Source organism: Simochromis diagramma, unplaced genomic scaffold (genome assembly GCF_900408965.1).
Source record: "Simochromis diagramma unplaced genomic scaffold, fSimDia1.1 OVJJ01000371.1, whole genome shotgun sequence".
NCBI classification, from domain to species: Eukaryota; Metazoa; Chordata; class Actinopteri; order Cichliformes; family Cichlidae; genus Simochromis; species Simochromis diagramma.
In genome coordinates this window covers 955178-976412 of record NW_024386920.1, presented here as the reverse complement: position 1 = coordinate 976412, position 21235 = coordinate 955178, and the positions used below count along the sequence as shown (strand labels likewise).

The window sequence follows — 21235 nt, the reverse complement described above, 5'->3', positions numbered from 1 at the left end:
CAGTGCAGCATCTCTGGGAAGAGTAAGAGGTTTGCTAAAATGCCTTTTGGTAGAAAATCTGGGATTTGTTTTTTGTTTGTTTATCTTGTACAACAACATCATTAGTAAAATTGTTATTAGATAGAATTGCCGAGTATAGATATTAAATAACGTTAGGTAGAACTGAATATATTTGGTTTGATAAGAGACTACTTGGGAGTATGATATGTCAACAGAGAGTGCTAGCATAAAATGTTGTAATAAGTGTAAAATCTTCCTGCAGGAATCAATCAATGGTCTCTGACTGCTTTTAAAGTAGAACAAATTGTAGAAAATAGAAAATAATAGATGGCTGGCATCAAGGGATTTATCACAAACTGGTGTTAGTGTATGAACTGCCACCAGTGAGACTTCAGTCCAATCCCTCCTGATGACCAGTTCCCTCCACAGCTCTCTGTTAAAGGTCAGGTTTTACATGCAGATGGGAAATGTGAATTCTCCCTCCAGCAAAAAAAAGAAAGAAGGAGAAATGGCCACTTTGATTCTAATGGGCTTTTCATGGAGAATGAGGGAGGAACAGAGGGGATGGTGTGATCTATTCATGGAATGGCTAATTCTGAAGAAAGGACAGCCTTTGCATTATGGACCCTTTAGTATTTTATGCAAGGATTATAAAAGCATGAACGTGGTTTATTTAAGCTGCAAAACTAAGCAGCATCACAAGCCATTCAGTTTAAATCAGTGTTTTCCCATTAAAATATGAAAAAGATAGCAGCGAGGTGAGATCATTTCATTGGTTTTCTCTGCAGCTTCAGCACATTTCGATAAATAATGAAAACCACAGATCGCCATGGTGGAGTAAGAGAGAAAATTTAATGCCGGCTTTACAGAGTTGTTAAAATGAATACTTTTGCACTTTATGAATCTGTAACTTTTTTTATCATTTCTCTCAGGAGCTGGATGAAGCACTGAAGATCTGTAACTACATCTTCACTCTCATTTTTGTGCTGGAGTCGGTCTTCAAGCTGGTTGCCTTCGGCTTCCGACGCTTCTTCAAGGACAAGTCAGTATATAAATCTCTCGCAAGTTCCCCGACGTGTCATGTTGAACTTTCCTACACTGACACAAAGAAAAACTGAGATTCTGAAGAAACATTTGCCTCCTGTTTTTCGGTTCTGACATTTGGGGTGGATGTGATATTTTAGTAGATTAGTGGTTGCAAGCACTTGTCTTTAAATTGTGAGTCATGTAGAAAATCTGAGGCAGCGTTCAGAGAAGTTAAATGAGCTTTTTCTAAGGTGCTCCAGCGACTGGTTCTCAGAGAGGCCTGCATGAATACAAACAGCCTTGTTAAACACCAATAAAACACAAATGCCTTAGATGATTTCATAGCTTTGAAATCTCTGGCTTTCTGGTGAAAACCACACAATAATACACAAACACAATCCCAGCAGCATTGCTGCATACTGGCACATGTTGCATATAAAGAAATACACCCACTAAACCCACACGCTTCAGTGGAGACATCGTGTTTCTGGACCAGAGCTGACCACCTAGGAGTCCACGATGTCTGTCCCGTTCACCAGAGAAAGACCATTATCCTTTTCAAGTCTGGCAACAACCCAGTTTAAGAACAGCTCAGTCCACAACCTTTTATTTTTGCACATATGATCAGGCTGTTTCCAGGTACAGCAGCATTTAGCCAAAAAACCCCTGAGCTAATTTAAAAATACATATATAATTTCAGGCGGATTGATTAATGTAGTTTGAGTAGATGTAGGGATATGTGGATTTAAATGTCAAACTCTGAGTGAAACAAAGCCTCACATGGATAGAAACAATGTAAATAGCAGTGCAATAACCAGGTTACTGCGACCACCCACCTCTGTCTTCAGGTTTTATACGTTCACTTCGTTCCAGACTTGTCGTTTATTGAACGGCAACTTCAAAACTGGTCATGTCTGAACATTTTGTGGACTATGCCTATGTGACTGGAATCACATCGTGGCTGCTTTTTAAAAAACTTTCCTCATAGCACTTAAAATAGTCAGCACGCTCTCACTGTCATGGAGAAAATGATCCGTCTCTAAATTTCATGAGTTATTTGATTAGTTAAATATGCATGACTAAAGCTTTGGAACAGTGAGGTGATACATTATACAGAATCTTTTGAGCGTCACTGTAGACTTAAAAAAGGCCATGAAAGCTGTGTTGTACCCAGGATTCTTCCTTAGCGTTATCCATTTTCTATCCATGTTGAAGTTCTCCTAAATAAGGGACCGTCTCTGTCTCTGTCTGGGCAGAATTGTGGTGGAGTTCTTACTATTGTGATGTCAAATTTGGAGTGTTTCCTCTAAGCACTCCAACTTACTCAGTCAAAAACATAAGACTGCAGTTCTGAGTTGGACTGTTGTCGATTTCTTAAAGTTCAAAGTCATCAGATCTGTGACTCAGTTCTGACTGAAGTCCACTTCATATGACTGGAGTTCACACTTGTGTGATGGTGGAAATGACTCACATATGGGTGATTTGTTTGAGTCCATTTTTGCAGCCAATCACATTTATCCGAGGTTTCAGTGAAAACAACTAACCCAAGTCTGTGTTTGGTGCTGATGAGTATGTTTTGTGTACGTCTGTGTGTGGTTGTTGGCGTGTAGGTGGAACCAGCTGGATCTGGCCATCGTGCTGCTGTCCATCATGGGCATCACTTTGGAGGAGATTGAGGTCAACGCTTCCCTGCCCATCAACCCCACCATCATTCGCATCATGAGAGTGCTGAGGATTGCTCGAGGTATGACGCTCCCCCCCGACCCTTACACAGTTTGAGACACCAACGCACAGCAAACTCTTTCAAGGTGCTGTACTTTGAAGATGATGTAAAACACACATCCCCGGGACTCCCCTTTTTGTCATTTTTTGCATGGCAGATCTCAGCATGGTTCGGGCAGGCTGTGAGCCGACCAGATGGCACAGAGACACACAGTCAGCTGACAAACTGAGAAGAAGCGAAGGGAGAGAAAAACACAGGGTGAGGAAAGTGAGCTTAGGGTGTGAGGGAGCCAAAACACACTGTGACAGTAAGTGAACTAAGCTGCAAGAAGCTAAGGAGAGGATGGGGTACAGTAAAGAAGGATGAAAGAGATGTAAGAATAAAAGAGAAATAAACGAAAGAGATGGGATTGATGAATGACTTCTGACCTTAAAATAGACTACCAGAAGGTGAGATGAAGTCAGGAGTGAAATAGGTGTGCAGAGTAAAAGAGGTTCAGGCTGATTATTGGAAGATAGGAGAGATAAGAGGCTTTACCTGAAGGCTTGAGGAGAGGAAGCAAAAGGAAGGAAGATGAGAGAAAGAGGAGCTAAGACATGCAGAACGGGAGCCTGTCTGTTTGGTCCAAACACTGAATGTGCAGCGATGAGGTAGCATGGAAGTCGTGATTAATTGTTGTCGCTCAGCCGACCCAAACACATTTTTTGCTTTGTTTGTCTGTGTGTATTTGATGGGTCCAGTCTTTCTGTCTGGCATCAGCATGCCTCTCATAATCAGTCTGAGCAGGAATCTGAGTTAGCTAGATTAAATTCACATGTTGTCAGCAGTGGAATCAAAAGGCGGTGGGTTTTCTGTCCAACGCTGTCAGTGAGATGCATCACATGTGTGTCCTTTGTGCACAGAAAAGCTGGCAGAAATTCCAGCTGTGTAAGTTAACAGACTAATCAATATCACAACTCAGACACAGGAGAATCTGATGGATTAAAACTAAGTGTTATCTTACATTTAATGTTTAAAACAGAACGTAGGCTTCGACCATGTGCGAATTTGATGTAGTCCACAAGTACAAATAGGTGTCCTGGTTTAGGATAATCATGCTCATAGAACAATGAAAATGTTATAAAAGTGTTTACAGCTAACAAAGAAAATTCGGGGAAGAAATGTCTTAGAAATTATATTTATTACTGATGCTCTAAAACTTCAGAAACTGTTGAAAAAACTTTTCCTTCCTACTATCCAAGCAGAGGTTTGATGCATCTTCCAGGAATGGTGAAGCTATTTTCCAGAGAACAGTTTGGTCAATTGGATTTTTTCAGCCACTGAAGACTTGCTTTCATTTCATTTTCGCGTCTGCATTTCAGCCCGAACTTCAGCCTGAACGATGAGATTTTTACTACATTACCTTTTGATTAGATTAAAGTGCAGATTAAATCAGCTCAAGTATTTTCAGTTTTTATAAAATGAACTATTAAACTCACTTCAAATTGGATTAAATTACCATAATGAAAAAATAAGCACCCTAACACACTCTTGTGTTTTAACAAAATTCAATATTGATTCATTTCACAAAAGCTGTAATTACACTGGTTTAGGCACCAATAAGTGATGTGTTTAATAACTATCTCAAATAAATAACAAAAGCAATTCCTCATACTTTTATTGCTTATTATTTTAGTATATGGCAAAAAGTAACAACTCACTCACCATAAGCAGTGAGACAACAGCTTGAGAATCATCAACCCACCAACCCCTTGCACTCATGGTGTCACAGCTTAGCAATCCTAACATGAAGGCAAATAAAACATTACCACAGTGAGTGGCATTTTACATGACCTTATGTGCATACGCTTTGCTCTTTCAAACCTTGAACTTGCACAACACACCCACACAAAATGCTATTAATAGACATTGACATAAGGTTAGTTGTCGGCTTTTATCCCTCTTAGCAATTTCATGGTCAAATCCATGATTCAAAACACATGCCTACGTAAATTGTAAAGTAGTTGAAGTTGACAGTACTCAATCCTTTTAAAAATTGCTTTTGACATTTATATTGAAAGTATGTGTTAAAGTGCAAAATAACAAGGGAATATCTGTTATCTCGTGTCTTGCTAGTTTACGCTGTGGAGTTATTAGTTACTGTAGCTCGAGTGATTACACCAGAAAATTATAAAGTTAGATTGTTTTGGAAAAAATCACCTTGAGGCAGTTTGAACTGTTACTATGTTTTCAAGGCTGTCTTTACAGCTGATTAATGGATGTAATGTTTATCAAGTTATGGTCAGCGCTTTGCTAATCTGTCTGGCATATGTTTAGATGTTTCAGTGGTAGCAGCTGAGGTGCAGACAGATGCCTTTCGGTGGTAAATGCATCATTAGTGGCCATATAATTATTCAGAGAAAAGTGGTGTTTCTCACTGGAATATGTGTCATGTTAGCTGAGCTAATATATTGAAGCTAACAGATGTCTGGCAGTGTGGGTTAAAAGTGTGTGGTTAAAATAAAAGTACTTTTTTTTTTTGCAAATGTGGGATTTCCCTTTTTTGTGTCCCATGTTTACTGTTTTTTGTTAATATGTGAGTAATTGATATAGATAAAAAAAAATATCTCTTATTATTCCATAACATGTTTTCTTCCCAGTTTAAAAGAGATCCCGATAGCACTGTGATTCTATTGATGCTTATTTAGATTATTCATCTTGTGTTTAGCAGGACTATACATCTATTTTTACGTTAATGCACATATCTAATCAGCTAATCACATGGCAACATCAGAATAGGTAAGACAGGTAATCTAAGTGGCTTTAAGCATGATGTGGCTTTGGTGGACGATGGTTTGGTGGTTTGTTGATCTTCTGGGATTTTCCTGCACAACCATCTCTGGGGTTTACAGAAAATGGTCTGAAAAAGGGAAACTGTCCAGTGCATCTCTGTGCATAAATGCCTTGTTGATGTCAGTGGCGCATGGCCAGACCACTTCGAGCTAATACAGTTATGCAACACTAACAAAAAGAAGTCTGTATTACAACCAAGGTCTGCAGACGAGCATCTCTGAATGCACAACACACAAACCTTGAAGCAGATGGGCTACAGCAGCAGAAGACTACACCAGGTGCCATTCCTCTGGTTGAACAATAGAAGACTGGAAATCCTTGCATACCCTGATATTATCATGCTCTTTATGTTGCGAGTCTTTATTGGCTGATAAATCCCAAATCACTTAAATTAGGATGACAAAAGCATTTTACAGAAGTGTTATGTCTTAAATCTATTGTCTGATTTTTGTGCTGTGTATTGAAAGATTGCCCAGGAGGAGTGGGGGGGGGTCATTTGCTGCCTAATTTTGTTTCCTTGGGTTAATGTTTACACATTTGCTACAATGTATCATCTGTCATTCTTGCTGTAGTTCAATTGGTGCTCAAGTCATACTGGTAACCCTACCGAGTCATATGACCTCAGTTATGTCGTCTTAAGAGCTCAGTGGTGTTTAATACAAGAAAATGAGTGACTAAGCTAACAGAGCAGGATTAAACTGTAAGTGAGAGAAATGTTGTGTCCTTTCAGTTCCACAGCAGGCCTGCTCTGTTATGTAAGACTGAAAAATCATAATATTGGTGAGATGTTGTTTTTTCATTCTGTGTGTTTGCGTGTCCCCACAGTATTGAAGCTCTTGAAGATGGCGGTGGGGATGAGAGCTTTGCTGGACACCGTTATGCAAGCCCTGCCTCAGGTACGCGCCGCTAAATAACACCCACCAAAGCCGCGAAACTCTCCTTCCGTCCTCATCTGCATTTTTTTTCCTCCATGGATTTCACATCCCACAGAAACTGTCCCTAAAGTTACATCTCAAAAGCATTTCCTTTTTTTGTGTGTGTGCTGCAGATTCTGCTGTTTCAGGGCGTCGTCTTTCTCACGAGTTTTCTCTGCTCAACTCCAGAGACCCTTATTTGCATTAGAAGCCCCCTGCAGAGATTGGAAAGTGAATGTAGCTTCAGGTTTTTGTTTTAAACCCTAGGGTGGGTGGATTTGTGGGTGATAGAGTTAGTAAATTAGAACAACTTCTGCAGTGTTTTGCAGAAAGTCAAAAAGTCTTATATTCGCAATGTTCTTTCAAAACACCTCTGTCGTTCCTTTTCAGAGAGACACAGAGATCGAGTGTTGTTCCAGGCTCCTTGAGCTTGTCAGAAGTGTTCATTATTAATAAATCTGATGATAGGCGGGTGGTGGAGGTGCGAACAGGTTGCTACATGCTGATAATCATTGACAGCAGCAAACCATAACACTTTTCATTATTTAAACCACCCCTGTCTCAAAGCTCTAATCCCTTGTTTTTCCTATCACTTTCTACAGCTCCTGTTTTTATTTTTATTCCAATCTTGCACCTTTATTTTGTAGACTGCATATAAAAATGGGTTGGCTAGGAAGTCCTTTCTCCATATACAGGTTAATTTTAAGGCTACTTGAAGGCTCTAGAGGCATTTGACTCAGTCGCACAGTGGCAGACTTGGACAAGAGCCTCTCTTTTAGATTACTATGTAATCTAAAAGAGAAAGCCCAGTTGAAACAAATTGATCAATGACACCTCCTCTAAATGTACCGTTTATGCATTAAAATCGATTCAGTTTGGACTGTTTCAGTTAGTGTCTCTCACAAGGCACTCTGCACACCGCTTTGCAACCCACCTTCACCCCAGATACTCCTTTCATGCTCTATCTGACTTGTTCAGTGTCATCAGAAAAAGGAAAAAAGAAAGTGCTCTAAAGGATTATTCAACAGGTGCTCATCAGTAGGGCGAACAAAAGCTCAATATAAAAAAGGGTGCGGTTGCTAAGCCACTCTGTCAAGGATAAAATGTAACAAATTTATTCTTGAAGCAGTTCAGCAAGCAAAACAGGCCAATGGGTATCGACTCTATCTCTTCATCAGGGTCTCACAAATACACAATCAGTCAGGATTAAATACCACCAAGTAATTCAACCCCTAAGGGTACTAAAAATTAAAAAGACAGATTTATCAAAGAAAATACAAAACAATCTGCGGATAAAGGACAAAAAAGTTTATTCTAAATTTACAGTAAATCAAAATAGAACATAATCAAACAGTTAAAATACTGCATACCGAGTAGACTATTTTACCAGACAAAACATGATATTGTATAATAGAGTGTAATAATCAGTGTCATGCTCTGTTCTGTGCTGGGAGACTCATCACACACATATATATGTGGGTTGAAAGTTACTAATTACCGCATATTATAGGCTAGATTTTACATAGAAATCACATACCTGTTAATTGCGCTCAATTTCAGTTTTCCAGCTTTTTTAAACGTGCAGATTTGTATTTTCAGTAGTTTATTAGGTAATTTTGTAGCTTAAGAGTTTAGCTGGGAAAAGCAACATTGTGATGGTGTCATTTGAGATTTAAGTGTATTTTGTGATTATACAACCATCGAGTCTGGGGAGGTAAAGAGATGTGTCAGGACCAATCAGTTGTAAAATCACACACACCAAAATCCATGGCTTGTCTAGTCCACAAGGTGGGTTGCCAATGTAATAGATGTTATTGGCTTAACCCCAACATCTGCTGATGTTTTGCCATTTTGGAGGAGGCCAGAGAGTCATGCCCAGTGGAACCTTTTGACGTACAATGATCTGTCTTCTATTTGGCATTGTTCGTTTTTGTTTGTGTTTGTTTGTTTTTTCTCATCTCTTTAATGGCAAAATGCTAGCTAATTTCTAATTGTGCGGTGGATCCACTAGCTTAACTCTATAAGAGTCATTTTTACAATCATTGGCTAGCACAGACCAACAGAGTAATTGTGCAAGTCAGCATTAATATATGTGTACGAGCAGGAGAACACCAAATCACATTTACCCTTATTATCATACAGATTGATTTACCCTACGATAAATAGATAGCCCTTCAGATTTAGCATTTTGAAACTGGACACATCAGTCACGATGCTGGCCTGCTTGAAAAAGATCATTTACAAAATGAAAGTCATGTTGTCCTCGGAGAGACTTAAACGAGCCACTGAGATGAACTCAGACTCCCCAATAGACTTGTACACAGTTGGAGTCCAGAGGAGTTGCCCCCTTCAGAAAGAATGCAAGGTTACGGCACATCCCCACTGACTTAACTTTTCAAACCCAAAAGCAACACCAATCTTTTATGCACAGCCTACCTGCACTCATTGTCAATTTATTATTTTCCAGATGAATAACCAGATCATGCTAGTTGTCTAGATTGTAACACATTAACTAATTTTCAAATTAACAAAATAAACAACCCGAATACAATAAACAACTTCCTGTGAGTGATGTCAGCAGCACTAGATGGCAGCGCTGACGCTGTGGTGCTGTCCATCTTTACCTGCTTTCTGTCAGACACTCATTCACATCATTGAAGCATGCATTTGCTTGGATAGGAGATGTGTTTATTTAACAAATGCTCAGTCACTACAGCTTATCTTATACTTTCTCTAACTGCTCTAGAACCATCCTCCATTCTACCCCGCCTCCGAATGAGAAGTTTGTTGTCCCTCCTTATTGGTTTATTTTCCCTGGGCTTTATCTCCTCTGACTAATCGCTCTCTTCCTTCCTGTTGTCTCCCTGCAGGTGGGCAATCTGGGTCTTCTCTTCATGCTCCTCTTCTTTATCTTTGCAGCGCTGGGAGTGGAGCTGTTTGGTGACTTAAGTAAGAACACATGCACAATAAAGAGATACTGTGCATGCAGTAGAAAAAGAAGAAAATTAAATCTCTTAGTTTCCACTCAGGTCATTCACGGGCATACACCGAGCATTTAACTCTCCCCTGTGTGGGTTTAATTCATCTGATATTAATTGCTTCCTCGAATCCTTTGTTGAAATACTATATTGATCTCCTTAATTGTATCTTGAAGCTTTCAGAGCTATAAAATGCTATCACAGTAACTATTTTATTATAGGAAAATCCAACTGAAAGCCATGAACACTGCTATCTTTTTTTGTTTCATTCTCTTTTACTCTCTGGCTAATCCTCTTTTTGTTTATCTCCTCCCACTTCCCTTTTGTCTCTGCAGTTTGTGATGAACTCCACCCCTGTGAGGGTCTGGGGCGCTACGCTACATTTAAAAACTTTGGGATGGCCTTTCTGCTGCTCTTCAGAGTTTCCACTGGAGACAACTGGAATGGCATAATGAAGGTGAAACCAACTCTGCAGTTTCAGATCCATAGACCACTCATACTCTACATTCACTCTTTTGTATCTGCACATTCTGCAGGTCCAGTTCTGTTTTAAAATGACTCCGCAATATGAATGTGCTTGTAATGGATGAAAAAAACATCACATTCGGACCTTCAAACCATACTCAATTTTTTGTATATAAGTTGTTCATAATGTCAACTTCTGGTTTAAAAACTAAAAAACGGATGTCAGTCTTTAGTGCGGCCATCGTATTTTTGTAGCCAGATGTGGCATTGGAGGACTGTGGTTGGAGATCACAGCATGACGCACCTTATTGGGACAGAGTGCAATGAACTCGCAGTTTTGCTATGACATGGTTACATTGAAGATGGGGACCAGGTTTGCCACAGCTCAGTTTCCGTCTTCAAAGTGATTTTGTTGTTTAAGAAAACGACAAAATGCTATTAAGACAATCAGTTTGCAGTTAAATGGGGTCAAGCTAGCAAATACATACAATTATCAATTATCTGATAAAGTGGCACACAATGGAAATCTGTTGCCATCTGCATACACAAACATTCACATTGACTACTTATATTCAGGTTCCAATCAGAATCTTGTGTGTTTGCAACAGAAATTCTTCCACAAATTGTAAAGTAGTTGCTGCAGGACTGTGATTCAACGGCAAAATGACAGAAGTGCTCTGCAATCAGAATGCAACCAGTTGAGTGGAGTTTCCTACTGCAGAAAGACTGAGTTAGATAATTGCACTGTGTTGGCAGTCAGTTTTTGCAAACCTTCAGCACTCTGAGAGTGATTGCAGTCGCAGTTGCAGTGTTGTTTGCAGGAAGATTGCCTTATGCTCAAAAGAGGTCACCCAGAAGTTGAGAGTTCCACATGCTCTAACAGCAACAAAAATCAGTGCAATTACAAGGCAATGACCGATATTTCCAAGTCTCAAGGAGGATGTCGTCCTGTTTATTCCCCAGTGTTACTGAATAAGCCATAGGAGGATGTACAGCTAAGTTATGAGCTTAAGTTGATTGTAAACAAACACAGATTCGTGCTAATTAGTAACACATGAATAAAATACTGGATCTTCACCACCAAAACCAAAGCACAGATATTTTGGATGGTGTGTTAGTACAGTTAACAAGGAAGCATTATTAATGGTGAGATAATTCACTTTAAAATGCTCCCAGAGGTAAAAACACCACAGACCAGCCTAACATCAGTGATTAAAATTAGCTTAGGTGACACCTGGCAGACATCCAGTAGCTAAATCCATCAGTAAGCCAACTTGAGTGAGGGGTCACTGCAAACCAGTACAAAGTTGTTCTTACAAAGTTGTTCTTCTTGCTGTTGTAATGATCATCGGCTGCGAATGGTCACCCACCCGTAGGTGCATGTTCTTAACTAGAACATTTAACTAGAATACTATTAAATCCACCGTCTGTACGGTCTTTCCAGGATACGTTGAGGGACTGCGCCCAAGATACAGGCACCTGCTACAACACTGTGGTTTCTCCCATCTACTTCGTCTCCTTTGTCCTGACCGCTCAGTTTGTCCTGGTCAATGTGGTCATCGCAGTACTGATGAAGCACCTGGAGGAGAGCAACAAGGAAGCCAAGGAGGAGGCAGAGCTGGAGGCGGAGATGATGGAACTGGAGATGGAAGCGGGGGACATAGCAGCAAGGTCGCCCCAGCTCAACCCTCTGACACTGGGTATGGACAGGTCAAGCTCTGGGGGTTCCCCCTGGAGGTCTCCCAGAGGAGTGGATACAGAGCAGGAAAGGGATGGTCCTATGGATTCACCCACTGCCAATATAACCAGAGACTCTGTAGGCTTCAGAGCAGAATCCCCTTCATGCACAGAGCCCCAACTGGAGGTAAAGAATCTTGTCGCCAAACTAATCTTTTTTTTTTCTCTCTCTGTCTCTCAAAAAAAGTTAATCTGTACTTCACAACAAAGCATCACTATTATTTGCCAGATAATCCCATTAAAAAAAGAACAGACCTAATTCAGTTACTCAGATTAGCTTGTACCAAGCTGGAAACATGATTTTTAATTCTGTTGTGCATTATAAGATGATTTGGACACTGCTGGAACCGGAGCCAGGCTGTGAGGCTCGTTAGATGACCCCTTCATTGTCGTCACCTCTAACTCTGGTTCAAACCATTAGTTGATTCAGCAGCTCACGCTGAGTAATGCTGAGAATGTGGCACGCCATCTAAAAAAGTTGATTACTTGCTCTTCGCTGGTCTCGGTACAATAACTGTAGTCCACCCATAAATAAACCAAGCTAGGGATGGCTATATTAGGCTGTGTTTACCAGACAGCCTGGCATCATCTCAGAATACAAATGGATGCATTTATCTGAAACGTACCCAAAACGGTTGTCATATTTTGAAGCTCTCAGGTGAAGATCTTTGTCTGCTGCACGTGCACTACGCAGGACTGGACATAGCTCCCTCGCATATCAGACGCTAGTTTGCAAATGTCTGGGTCTTTCTTGGTTATGCACAGTCACATCCAGAAAATATAGCTGCGCAGATTTATTATGCTGTGTGACCCACGCTGGCCCATATCGGGATGCTTTACAATTTGTGTGCATTCACGGCTACGTGTGTGTGTGTGGTTATGTGTGTGTCTGTGTTTAGCTGGTCCCTCTAGAGGACATGCCAGTCACAGACAGGTCACAGTGCCATGGGAAAGCTGGACCACAGGGCCTTGTTGTTCACTTCAACAGCTATTTCCAGACAACGGGGAACTTTGGGGGATAGGAAATAGAGGTTTCGCTATCGTTATCCCTCCCTAAGATCTTATCCTTCTTCCCTATGCTCCTCTCCCAAAACGTGAGCGGCTAAGTCACACTCTTCTCCCCAGCCTTGTTGAAGACCAGCTCTGCTGCAGTCTTGTAGTGCCCCCTTGTGGGTTTGAGTGTTAAGGGTGTTTGTTTACTACATTGCTGTGCAATTTGAAAGATTCGACAGGTCATTTAGTAAGAAGCCCTTAGCAGCCCACAAGAGAGCATTTGTTCCCTCTGAGATGTTTCTCTTGTCTTTTGTGTTTCTATAACTGTTTCTGCCTGACTGACTGTCCTTTTCTTTGTGATCCATTCTTCTGTCCATACTTATTCGTGTATCTTTGTATGTAACTCTCCCCCTGTCCTTGTCTTCTTCTTTTTTCTTTTCTTTTTTCCTCTATTTCTGTCTCCGCTCTCTCTCTCTATTCTCTCTGCATTATCCAAGTTTGTCCAGCGGAGGGCACTCTTTGACTCGGTCTCCCTGGTCATCCAGGGTTCAATGGAGGGGGAGATGAGTCTCATGGACAACCTGTCCGGCTCTATCTGCCACTACTACGCGCTGCCCCCCAAGCCCAGCAAGCACAGCACCGACAAGAAGGTCAATAATCACCAGAAGCATCCCTGATGGATCGCCTCCTCCATGTCATATGTGGTTTCGTAGTGTCTTTATCTGTGTGCACCATGTAGGGCTGCTCAAGTACGAAGTAACGAAAATACTAATATTTATCTTGTACTGTCACATCTGATGCTATTAATATAATACACACACTTGTTTTAGTAACACTACAAATTATCGATCGATAATAAATGAAGTATTGATTGTTAACTGAGCTTTGGGTCATAAGTATAAAGGTAATATAGATAATATGGATACTATAGATCATAAAATGAAAAACAAAGGTGTACTAATTGATTATTTACTAGTTAGTTGGACTGTAGTGCATCAAAAAAAATAAAGAGTTTTAACTGATGCTAATAATGTTTTATAAAGTGTTTAAATAGGCAGCAGAGATAGTGATGTCATCAATTAAAAGAACATTAATCAAGAGATGGGTGTGTTTGCACCTAGTTTAGAGAAAAAAGCTAATTATTTAATACCCTGCTGAATTTGTTTGCTCGCTTACAAAGAAATGAACACTCTCTAATTTTTATTGGTCTTATAAAAGCACATTACACAATTGAGTTACATATCACTGAGTAAAATGAGTATTTGATTCCCAAGTAAAACATGACTCATTATTTATTGAGTTATTATTATTAAACCCTTGTTGGCAAATACAGTGGTAAGATGTTTCTCACAGTTGGTCACCAGGTTTGCATAGATCTATGCTGAGATGTTGGACCACTCCTCTTTACAGAAACTTTCTAAATCCTTTGGGTTTCTTGGCTGGTTTTTAGGCAACTTTAAGCTTGAGCTTCCTCCACAGATTTTCTATAGCAATGAGGTCTAGAGACTGGCTAGGCCACTCCATGGCCTTAATGTGCTTCTTCTTTAGCCACTGTGGTGGTATGTTCTGGGTCACTGTCATGTTGGAAGATCCATGCATGACCCGGCTGAGGGAAAGAGGTTCTCATCCAAGATTTTACAGTACAAGGCCCCTTGATGTGCTAAACTCAACCTAGACCCATTAGCAGAAAGAGCCCCAAAGCATAATGTTTCCAACTCTGTGCTTGACAGGGTAGATGGTGTTCTTTAGGCCATACTCAGCATTTCTCTTCCTCCAAACACGGCAGCTCGAGTTGATGCCAAGCAACTCAATTCATCTCCTAAACCTTCTCTGAATTATTTAGATGTTCACTGGCAAACTTAAGACCGGTGTGTACATGTGCATTCTTGAACAAAGGGACCCTGCAGGGACTGTAATATCCATTACAGTATAGTATACTGCCTTCAGATCATTAACAAGTTCCTCCCGTGCTTGCGTTCAGGTTGATTCACCATCTTTTTCACGATCATTCTCATCCCATGAGGCAAAATTTTAATAATGTTAATTTTATATTTCTACCAGTTCTCACCGAGCTTATCGCTGTTGGTCTTGTAGACGATTTCAGCCTTGTGTAAGTCAACAGTCTTGTCCCTGTTTTCTGACCGGTCTTTGGCCCATGATGCTGAAGGATTAAGTATGTGAGAAACAGATTCTGTGGTTATTCTGGCTGAGTTGTAGGGGATCAAATACTTAATTCACTCAAAGCATGTTTGTCACACTTACATGTTTCACTTTTTCCACATAGGTAAGGTTTGGATAGCATTCTTTCCCACTAATTGAAGTCATTATCAAACAACTGCATTTTGTATTTCCTTGCCTTTGTATAATATTACATTTTGTTTGATGATCTAAAACAGGGCTGTCCAACTCCAGGCCTCAAGGGCCGGTATCCTGCAGGTTTTAGATGTGTCCTTGATGCAACACAGCTGATTTAAATGGCTAAATGACCTCCTCAACATGTCTTGAAGTTCTCCAGGGGCCTGGTAATGAACTAATCATTTGATTCAGGTGTGTTGACCCAGGGTAATATCTAAAACCTGCAGGACACCGCCCCTTGAGGCCTGGAGTTCCTCACTCCTGATCTAAAACATGGAAGTAAAAAAATACAAGTAATGAGGATGGGGGCAAATAGTTTTTTACAGTATATACATAAGCCTTAGCCTAGAAAGCAGCAAACAGAAGTATGAACTGTCCAAAGAACTCAGTTTTATTAAATAAAGACATCCCTGTCTGTTTAATATCCTGCAGCCCTACAGCCATTACCATTTTTGTACTGGCATTCTTCTTCATTGAATATTTTCCCCTTACTAACCAGCCTCGCTGCCCACCAAAGCACAGTGCGTCATGTCCCGCCTCAACTATGAGCTCATTCCCTCATTCACTTACACTCATTCATGCTTGGCAGGTTTTTGGTCTGCTTCTGCAGCCTCACTGGCGTGGTTTAAAGTTTGCCCGTCTCCCCTACACAACGTGTCTCTGTATCTGTATGAGGACGTGACAATGCTTGTGCATTTACTCAGGTGATTGTGTCATTTGCCAGTCAGTCACAGCAGAGTGATAACCACCTAAAGCCAGCAGATCACACACTGTTAAATCCTGCACAGATGTGGCTCAATCAATAGGCTATGGATCACTTGAGCCACTGAATAATGCATCTGGGTGCCTGTTTTTCTCATTTGAAGCCAAATTTGGCACAATTACATTAGCGCTGTAAAACTCCCATCTTCTAAAAGCTTTAAATGGGTTTGAGATCTCAGCGTTAGATGCCACAGGGCAATGTTCTCCTTCTGATATGTTTCAGTCCCTGCATTTTTATTCACGAATGACCCATTTGCCTGACAGAAACAATTTCCCCTGTTAAACCAGTGTGAAAGCAAAAAAAGAAAATAGCAGCTCCTTTTACATGAGCCAGTACGGAGCCCCGCAAGGGACATGGGAGGAAAAAAAAAATTAAGACGGACTTTTGCGAGATCTCGCAAAACAAACTCGGGATCTTGCAAAGGTTTTAGCAGATATTTGACGTTTACACAACTACATTCACGCCTCAAAATATCTTTAAAGTTTATTTTGTGACCCAGAAAGAGTAATATTACAACTACGTAGCTGCCGTCATTGTTGGAATTCAACTTTTTCGAGATCTCGCAAATGTTCATCGTAATTTTTTTTTCTCCCATGTCCCTTGCGGGGCTCCGTAAGCCAGAAATACTGAAGACTTTGGCTTCATCTCTGAGTGTTTCAATCTCTGAGGTGTTTTACAAGAGGTCCCTAGAAAATTAGGTTATTTGGATTCTTCTTCTTTAGCAACATAAGCAATTAAATGTGCCATTTAGTACTTAATGTAAATGAATCCCAGTGCTGTCGTGTAATGTCTTACTGGCATCATATTTCGCTGTTAAAGAATCTCTCTGCTGTGCCTGTGTCACAAAAAAAGTCCACTAACAGCTGACTAAATACAGCCGTTTTTTGGTGTTTTTTTAGTTTGTCCTTCTTCCTCTGTTGTTTTGCTCTGCTACATACTTCTAGTTTATATGTGGTGTTTTTTTTAAACTTGTATTGTTCTGTTAGTTTCAGGTTTTATCTGTGTAACGTCCTTCTATTTATGTACTGCACAGAGTGCGCCTTTGTTTTCTCTGCTCACCAGTGGTTGTCTCTTCCTGCCTAGATCCCTCTAGCGGAGATGGATGCTCTGTCTCTGGCCTCTGAGAATTCCTGGTCCCTAGCTCTGACAGACGACTCAACCCCTGACGATTTTAACCCCCTATTTCTAACCACTCTGGAATGCAATGTACTGACAGTTCCTCTCTTCATCTTTCTCCATTGTTATTTCTTCTCCTTCCCCTCTGCAGTGGCTTGTACTGTCTCCTTCACTGGGTATTTCCAAAGTCACCTGACCCTCCCCACCACCAAGCTTACACACTGGGGTTTAACAAGGGGAAGCCAACTGGATGCTAAATTAGCTAAAAATATATTTTTAAAAAAAAGAAGATAGCATTTATATGTACCACTAATTACTTATTTTTGAAAATAAGTAAAAACCACACACTTGTTTTTCTTTCTTCATAGAACGTCTGAATGAGCTCTTTGGCGTGCAGCTCATTACAATTCTATCTGGAGTCGGCCATGTTGTGTATTTGGATTTCTTTGCTAAAGTTGCTGCTTCTAAAGCTATGTCCCAATCATAGGCCGCATCCTTCGGAGGACCCGGCCTTCGCGGTCTACGTGAGCCGGGTCTTTCAAAGACCAGGAGGGCCGGAAGTACGAGGCTGTGAAATGGGACGGTCTAGCCTTCAGATTTGCGTCACCAACTGTCTCGGTGGAGTTTAATAAACTCAGCTGTCTGCTCCTCACTCACTAATATATAACAGGACATTGGAGTAAATTCTCGACCATCTCACACTTCTGTTTAATCAGTTTTCTGTTTGACATTTATTCAGCTGTGTGAAAACTTTAATCTCAGCCAAACCGATTTACTCAGGAACAAATAAAACACTGACAAAAGCCAAACAATAACATTTTTAAGTTATCTAAGTGTTATTGTTTGGCTTTTGTCAGTGTTTTATTTGTTCCTGAGTAAATCGGTGTTTAACCTGTTTAACCTGAGTAGCGAAAAGACCGCTGGGGTCTGAAAACGATGTGCTGGGAGTTAGTTGTTCTCACCGGCTCTAATGAGCCTCGACCTCCCAGTCAGCTATTGAGCTGGTGGGTAACAGACGTCTCAGAAAACGTCGGAGCACTTTTGCAAATATGCGATGTCTTGATAAACCGAGCAGATATTTGAAGTTTGCACGGCTACATTCTCGCCTAAAAATATGTTAAAAGTTTATTTTGTGACCCAGAAAGAGAAATAAGAGTAATATTAAAAAATTAAGTAGCTGCCGCCATTGTTGGAAACTGGAATTGGCTGGGCCGCGCTATGAATTCTGGGATAGTTTGGGCCACGAAGGATACACCCGACCCATCCCTCAAATTCGGGGAAATGAAGGACGTATTAGTCGGTCACATTTGGAGCAGCCTTCAAATTAGGACAGACTTTGTTGCCTAGCTGTGACGTAATCGGCCTTCAAATGCGGCCTCAGAAGGATGCGGCCTATGAATTGGGACCTAAACTGTTCTGAAATGGGGCGTGGCCAGCAGCAGCTCATTTTCAAAGCTACAGATACTAAAACAGCTTATTTGGAGCTGAGATTAAAAAATGTATAAGCATAGCAAAAAAACAACCAATCTTTTTTTTAGTTTAAACTTTATAGACAGATTCTGGGAACGTGTGAGACTTTATTGAACTTGTCAAAATTGGATCTAATATGGGAAATATGAGTGGAGAACTTTTTCTGTTTTCTATGTAACTGATTCCAAATAATTAAATAAATAAAATGTGGAAAGCTTACACTTGCACATACAATAACAATGGGTCACTTAAACCATAGTTGACACGTGACAACTGCTAAACAAATGAGACGTTGTGTTAAGTATAACAGTGAGTAAGGGTCTTGGTAAAAGGCATCTTCCACATCCTGGCATTCTTTGTCATGACCCCGTTCATTATTTTCTTTGAACATGTAGTCATGCACTGCAGCCCATGTATGTGTCCTCACTGCAATTAATCTATAGATCCCTCTATGACACGCCATCCTACAGGCTCTGAAAATGAAATTGAATGTCGTCTGGGTGTCAGAGTATTATTAACCACCGGTTTGGGTCATTAATGATCACATGGCTTCATGACCAGAGAGGGTCACTGTCACCTTGGCTCAGCGTTGCTGCTGAATTAATACATATATCATCAGAAAAAAAGAGCGCTGGCCAACAAGGTGCTCTTAATTGGATTGTTCTGGGACAAATGCAATAGAAAAATAAAGACAATGGAGTGAAGAGGTAGAGGTGTTCAAGTGGCTTTGAAGTACCCTGGTGAAACAAATTTATCTTTATTTCTCATTCCGCCTTTTCAGCCTGGTGTGTTTTACTTTCCAGTCCAGTCCAGTCCAGTAGAGTAGTGCGCCTCCTTACCTGCCAGTTTGCAGTTTTTTCTCCTTTGACTACTTTTTTCACTTTCTTCTCTCTCTGTGTGTAAACTCTGTTCTCTCCCCTCCTTCTTTCTTTTCCTTTGTGCTTTACGTGTGAGTCTTCGTCTTTTCTCGCAGTCCTTTCCTGTCAGCCTACTTCTGTAGATGTGCTGTATGCTGTCCTCTGGTGGTGTACTTTTCAGTCTCCTCTGAGCTGCCGTGTGTTTGCTACAGGGTTGTAAAGTGTGTTGGACCCCCTGTAGCTCTGTGCTGAATGGGAACTGATTCTTTAATGGGTCAGGCTGCAGGACACTGCCCTAGCTGACACACAATCACGGCTTAATGTAAAGTTATACGACCGACGGGCTAAAAGCAGACACAAGAAGCAGAGTGTCACATGCTTTAAAAAAGGAATTGGAAATGTTTCTGTGATCTGTGGCAGCTCTGTGCCAGTCAACTCCAATGAGCAAAGATCCTCTGTGTTTTCTGTGTATGCTGATGATCAGTACCTCTTTGTTGACATTGTGTCTTAGACAGTTGACAACCTGTGAGTGTACTGGTAAGAGTGTGAGAGTAAGTGAGTTAAAGAGCAGCCCAGGCTCTTCTTGTTCTGGGCGACCCTGATTGTTTTCTCTGCTTCCCCAGGCGGAGCAGCTCGGTTCTGGGGCGCTTCGGGACGACAACCTGTTGAGCGTCAGAAAGCCTGCGGTGGGACGCACGCACTCCCTACCCAACGACAGCTACATGTTCCTCTCGCCACAGCCCGTGGGGCAAACATCTCCCACTGCAGCACACCCACAGGGGCCCCAGCACATACTGGGCACTCACAGGGCCCAGTCTGGTAATGCCGCATTTCTCTTTAATGTCATTTAGCGTAGAATGTGTTTCATTAGGACAGAACAGAAATGGGTGGGCTTGATTTTTAACATAAAGCATTGTGGCATGAGGAGGTTATTTTATCTAAGGTAAACACACCTACTGTAACTGTTGTGTATTCACTGAAGGTGCCAGCACTGTGCTTTGTGTGCAGGCTCCAGTGGCTCGGTGCGTTCACAACCCGCGGAGTTTTCCCAGCAGCTGACCGTTCCCACAGACCTCTTCAGACCCATCAGCCCACACAGCCACTCAGATTCAGAGAGTATACCACGAAACCCACCGTCTAGACGCACACACACATTTAGCCGTACGCTACGCAGACAGGTGAGCAAAACACACTGCTTCAGATTTTCACTTGACTCCAAATTTACTTTTCTAGTTTTATCCTGTCTTTTTACTACTTAGTGTGATAATACATATCTGTATTATATGTCTATACTTGACTGTGGTCCTTAACTGTCTGTTCATACCAAACTCTATACAGGCTTATACAAACTGCTGGAGTTTTTACTGTTCGCTGCCAGTGGAATCGGTGGGATACGAGTTATGAGTATTAGAACCACTCTGGGAGAAAAATGATGATATATTGAATGGAAAGCAGTTATTTTTAAACCATAATAGCTAAAAAGAAAGTTTCGTTTTTTCCTGCTTTCTTCTATAACGCTGAATCACTAACTTATAATAAAAAAAGAATTATGCATTATAACAAAATATTAGTACTTGTTATTAAATATAATATTAAAACAATTTGATAAATAATGGCAGTTTTACATGAAACGATCAAGCCTTATTTTTGCAGATATTTGTGGCTACAAGTATTAACTATGCTCAACGTTTAGTGTATTAGGTAGTAGGGATGGGTACCGGTGTCCGGTGCCGGTTCTGACATAAACGGTAGTAACCAGACCGAAAAGCAGCGCACATTTCGGTGCTTTATTTCGGTGCTTTTTTTTTCCTGAGCTGTGATACACTTCTAGCCAATCATTTTACGTTTCCGAGGATAGTAGGCGGGTCCAGGTACGTACGTTCTTTTAGAGCAGAGCTACAGATTAAAAATGCCCAAGGCGAAGCGGTCAAAAGTCTGGCTGTACTTCACAGCAAAAGATGCAAACTCAGCAGCAACAAGTGCTTTAAGCTGATACTGTGATACTG

The 21235-nt window shown here is 40.9% G+C and overlaps 1 protein-coding gene across 14 annotated transcripts in view; it reads left to right on the top strand.

The window, feature by feature from the left end:
- cacna1g (calcium channel, voltage-dependent, T type, alpha 1G subunit) overlaps nt 1-21235 on the top strand; it is a 309568-nt gene that overhangs the window by 279060 nt on the left and 9273 nt on the right. For 10 of the 14 annotated variants that reach the window (XM_040036706.1, XM_040036705.1, XM_040036698.1 and 7 more), the window contains 10 exons: nt 933-1042; nt 2637-2770; nt 6407-6477; nt 9366-9444; nt 9809-9930; nt 11383-11802; nt 13166-13318; nt 16870-16992; nt 19853-20048; nt 20238-20407. In XM_040036706.1, the coding sequence (XP_039892640.1) occupies nt 933-1042; nt 2637-2770; nt 6407-6477; nt 9366-9444; nt 9809-9930; nt 11383-11802; nt 13166-13318; nt 16870-16992; nt 19853-20048; nt 20238-20407 (1578 nt within the window). The remainder of the gene's footprint in view (nt 1-932; nt 1043-2636; nt 2771-6406; nt 6478-9365; nt 9445-9808; nt 9931-11382; nt 11803-13165; nt 13319-16869; nt 16993-19852; nt 20049-20237; nt 20408-21235) is intronic. The other 4 variants (XM_040036709.1, XM_040036708.1, XM_040036702.1 and 1 more) reach the window with 3 other exon arrangements.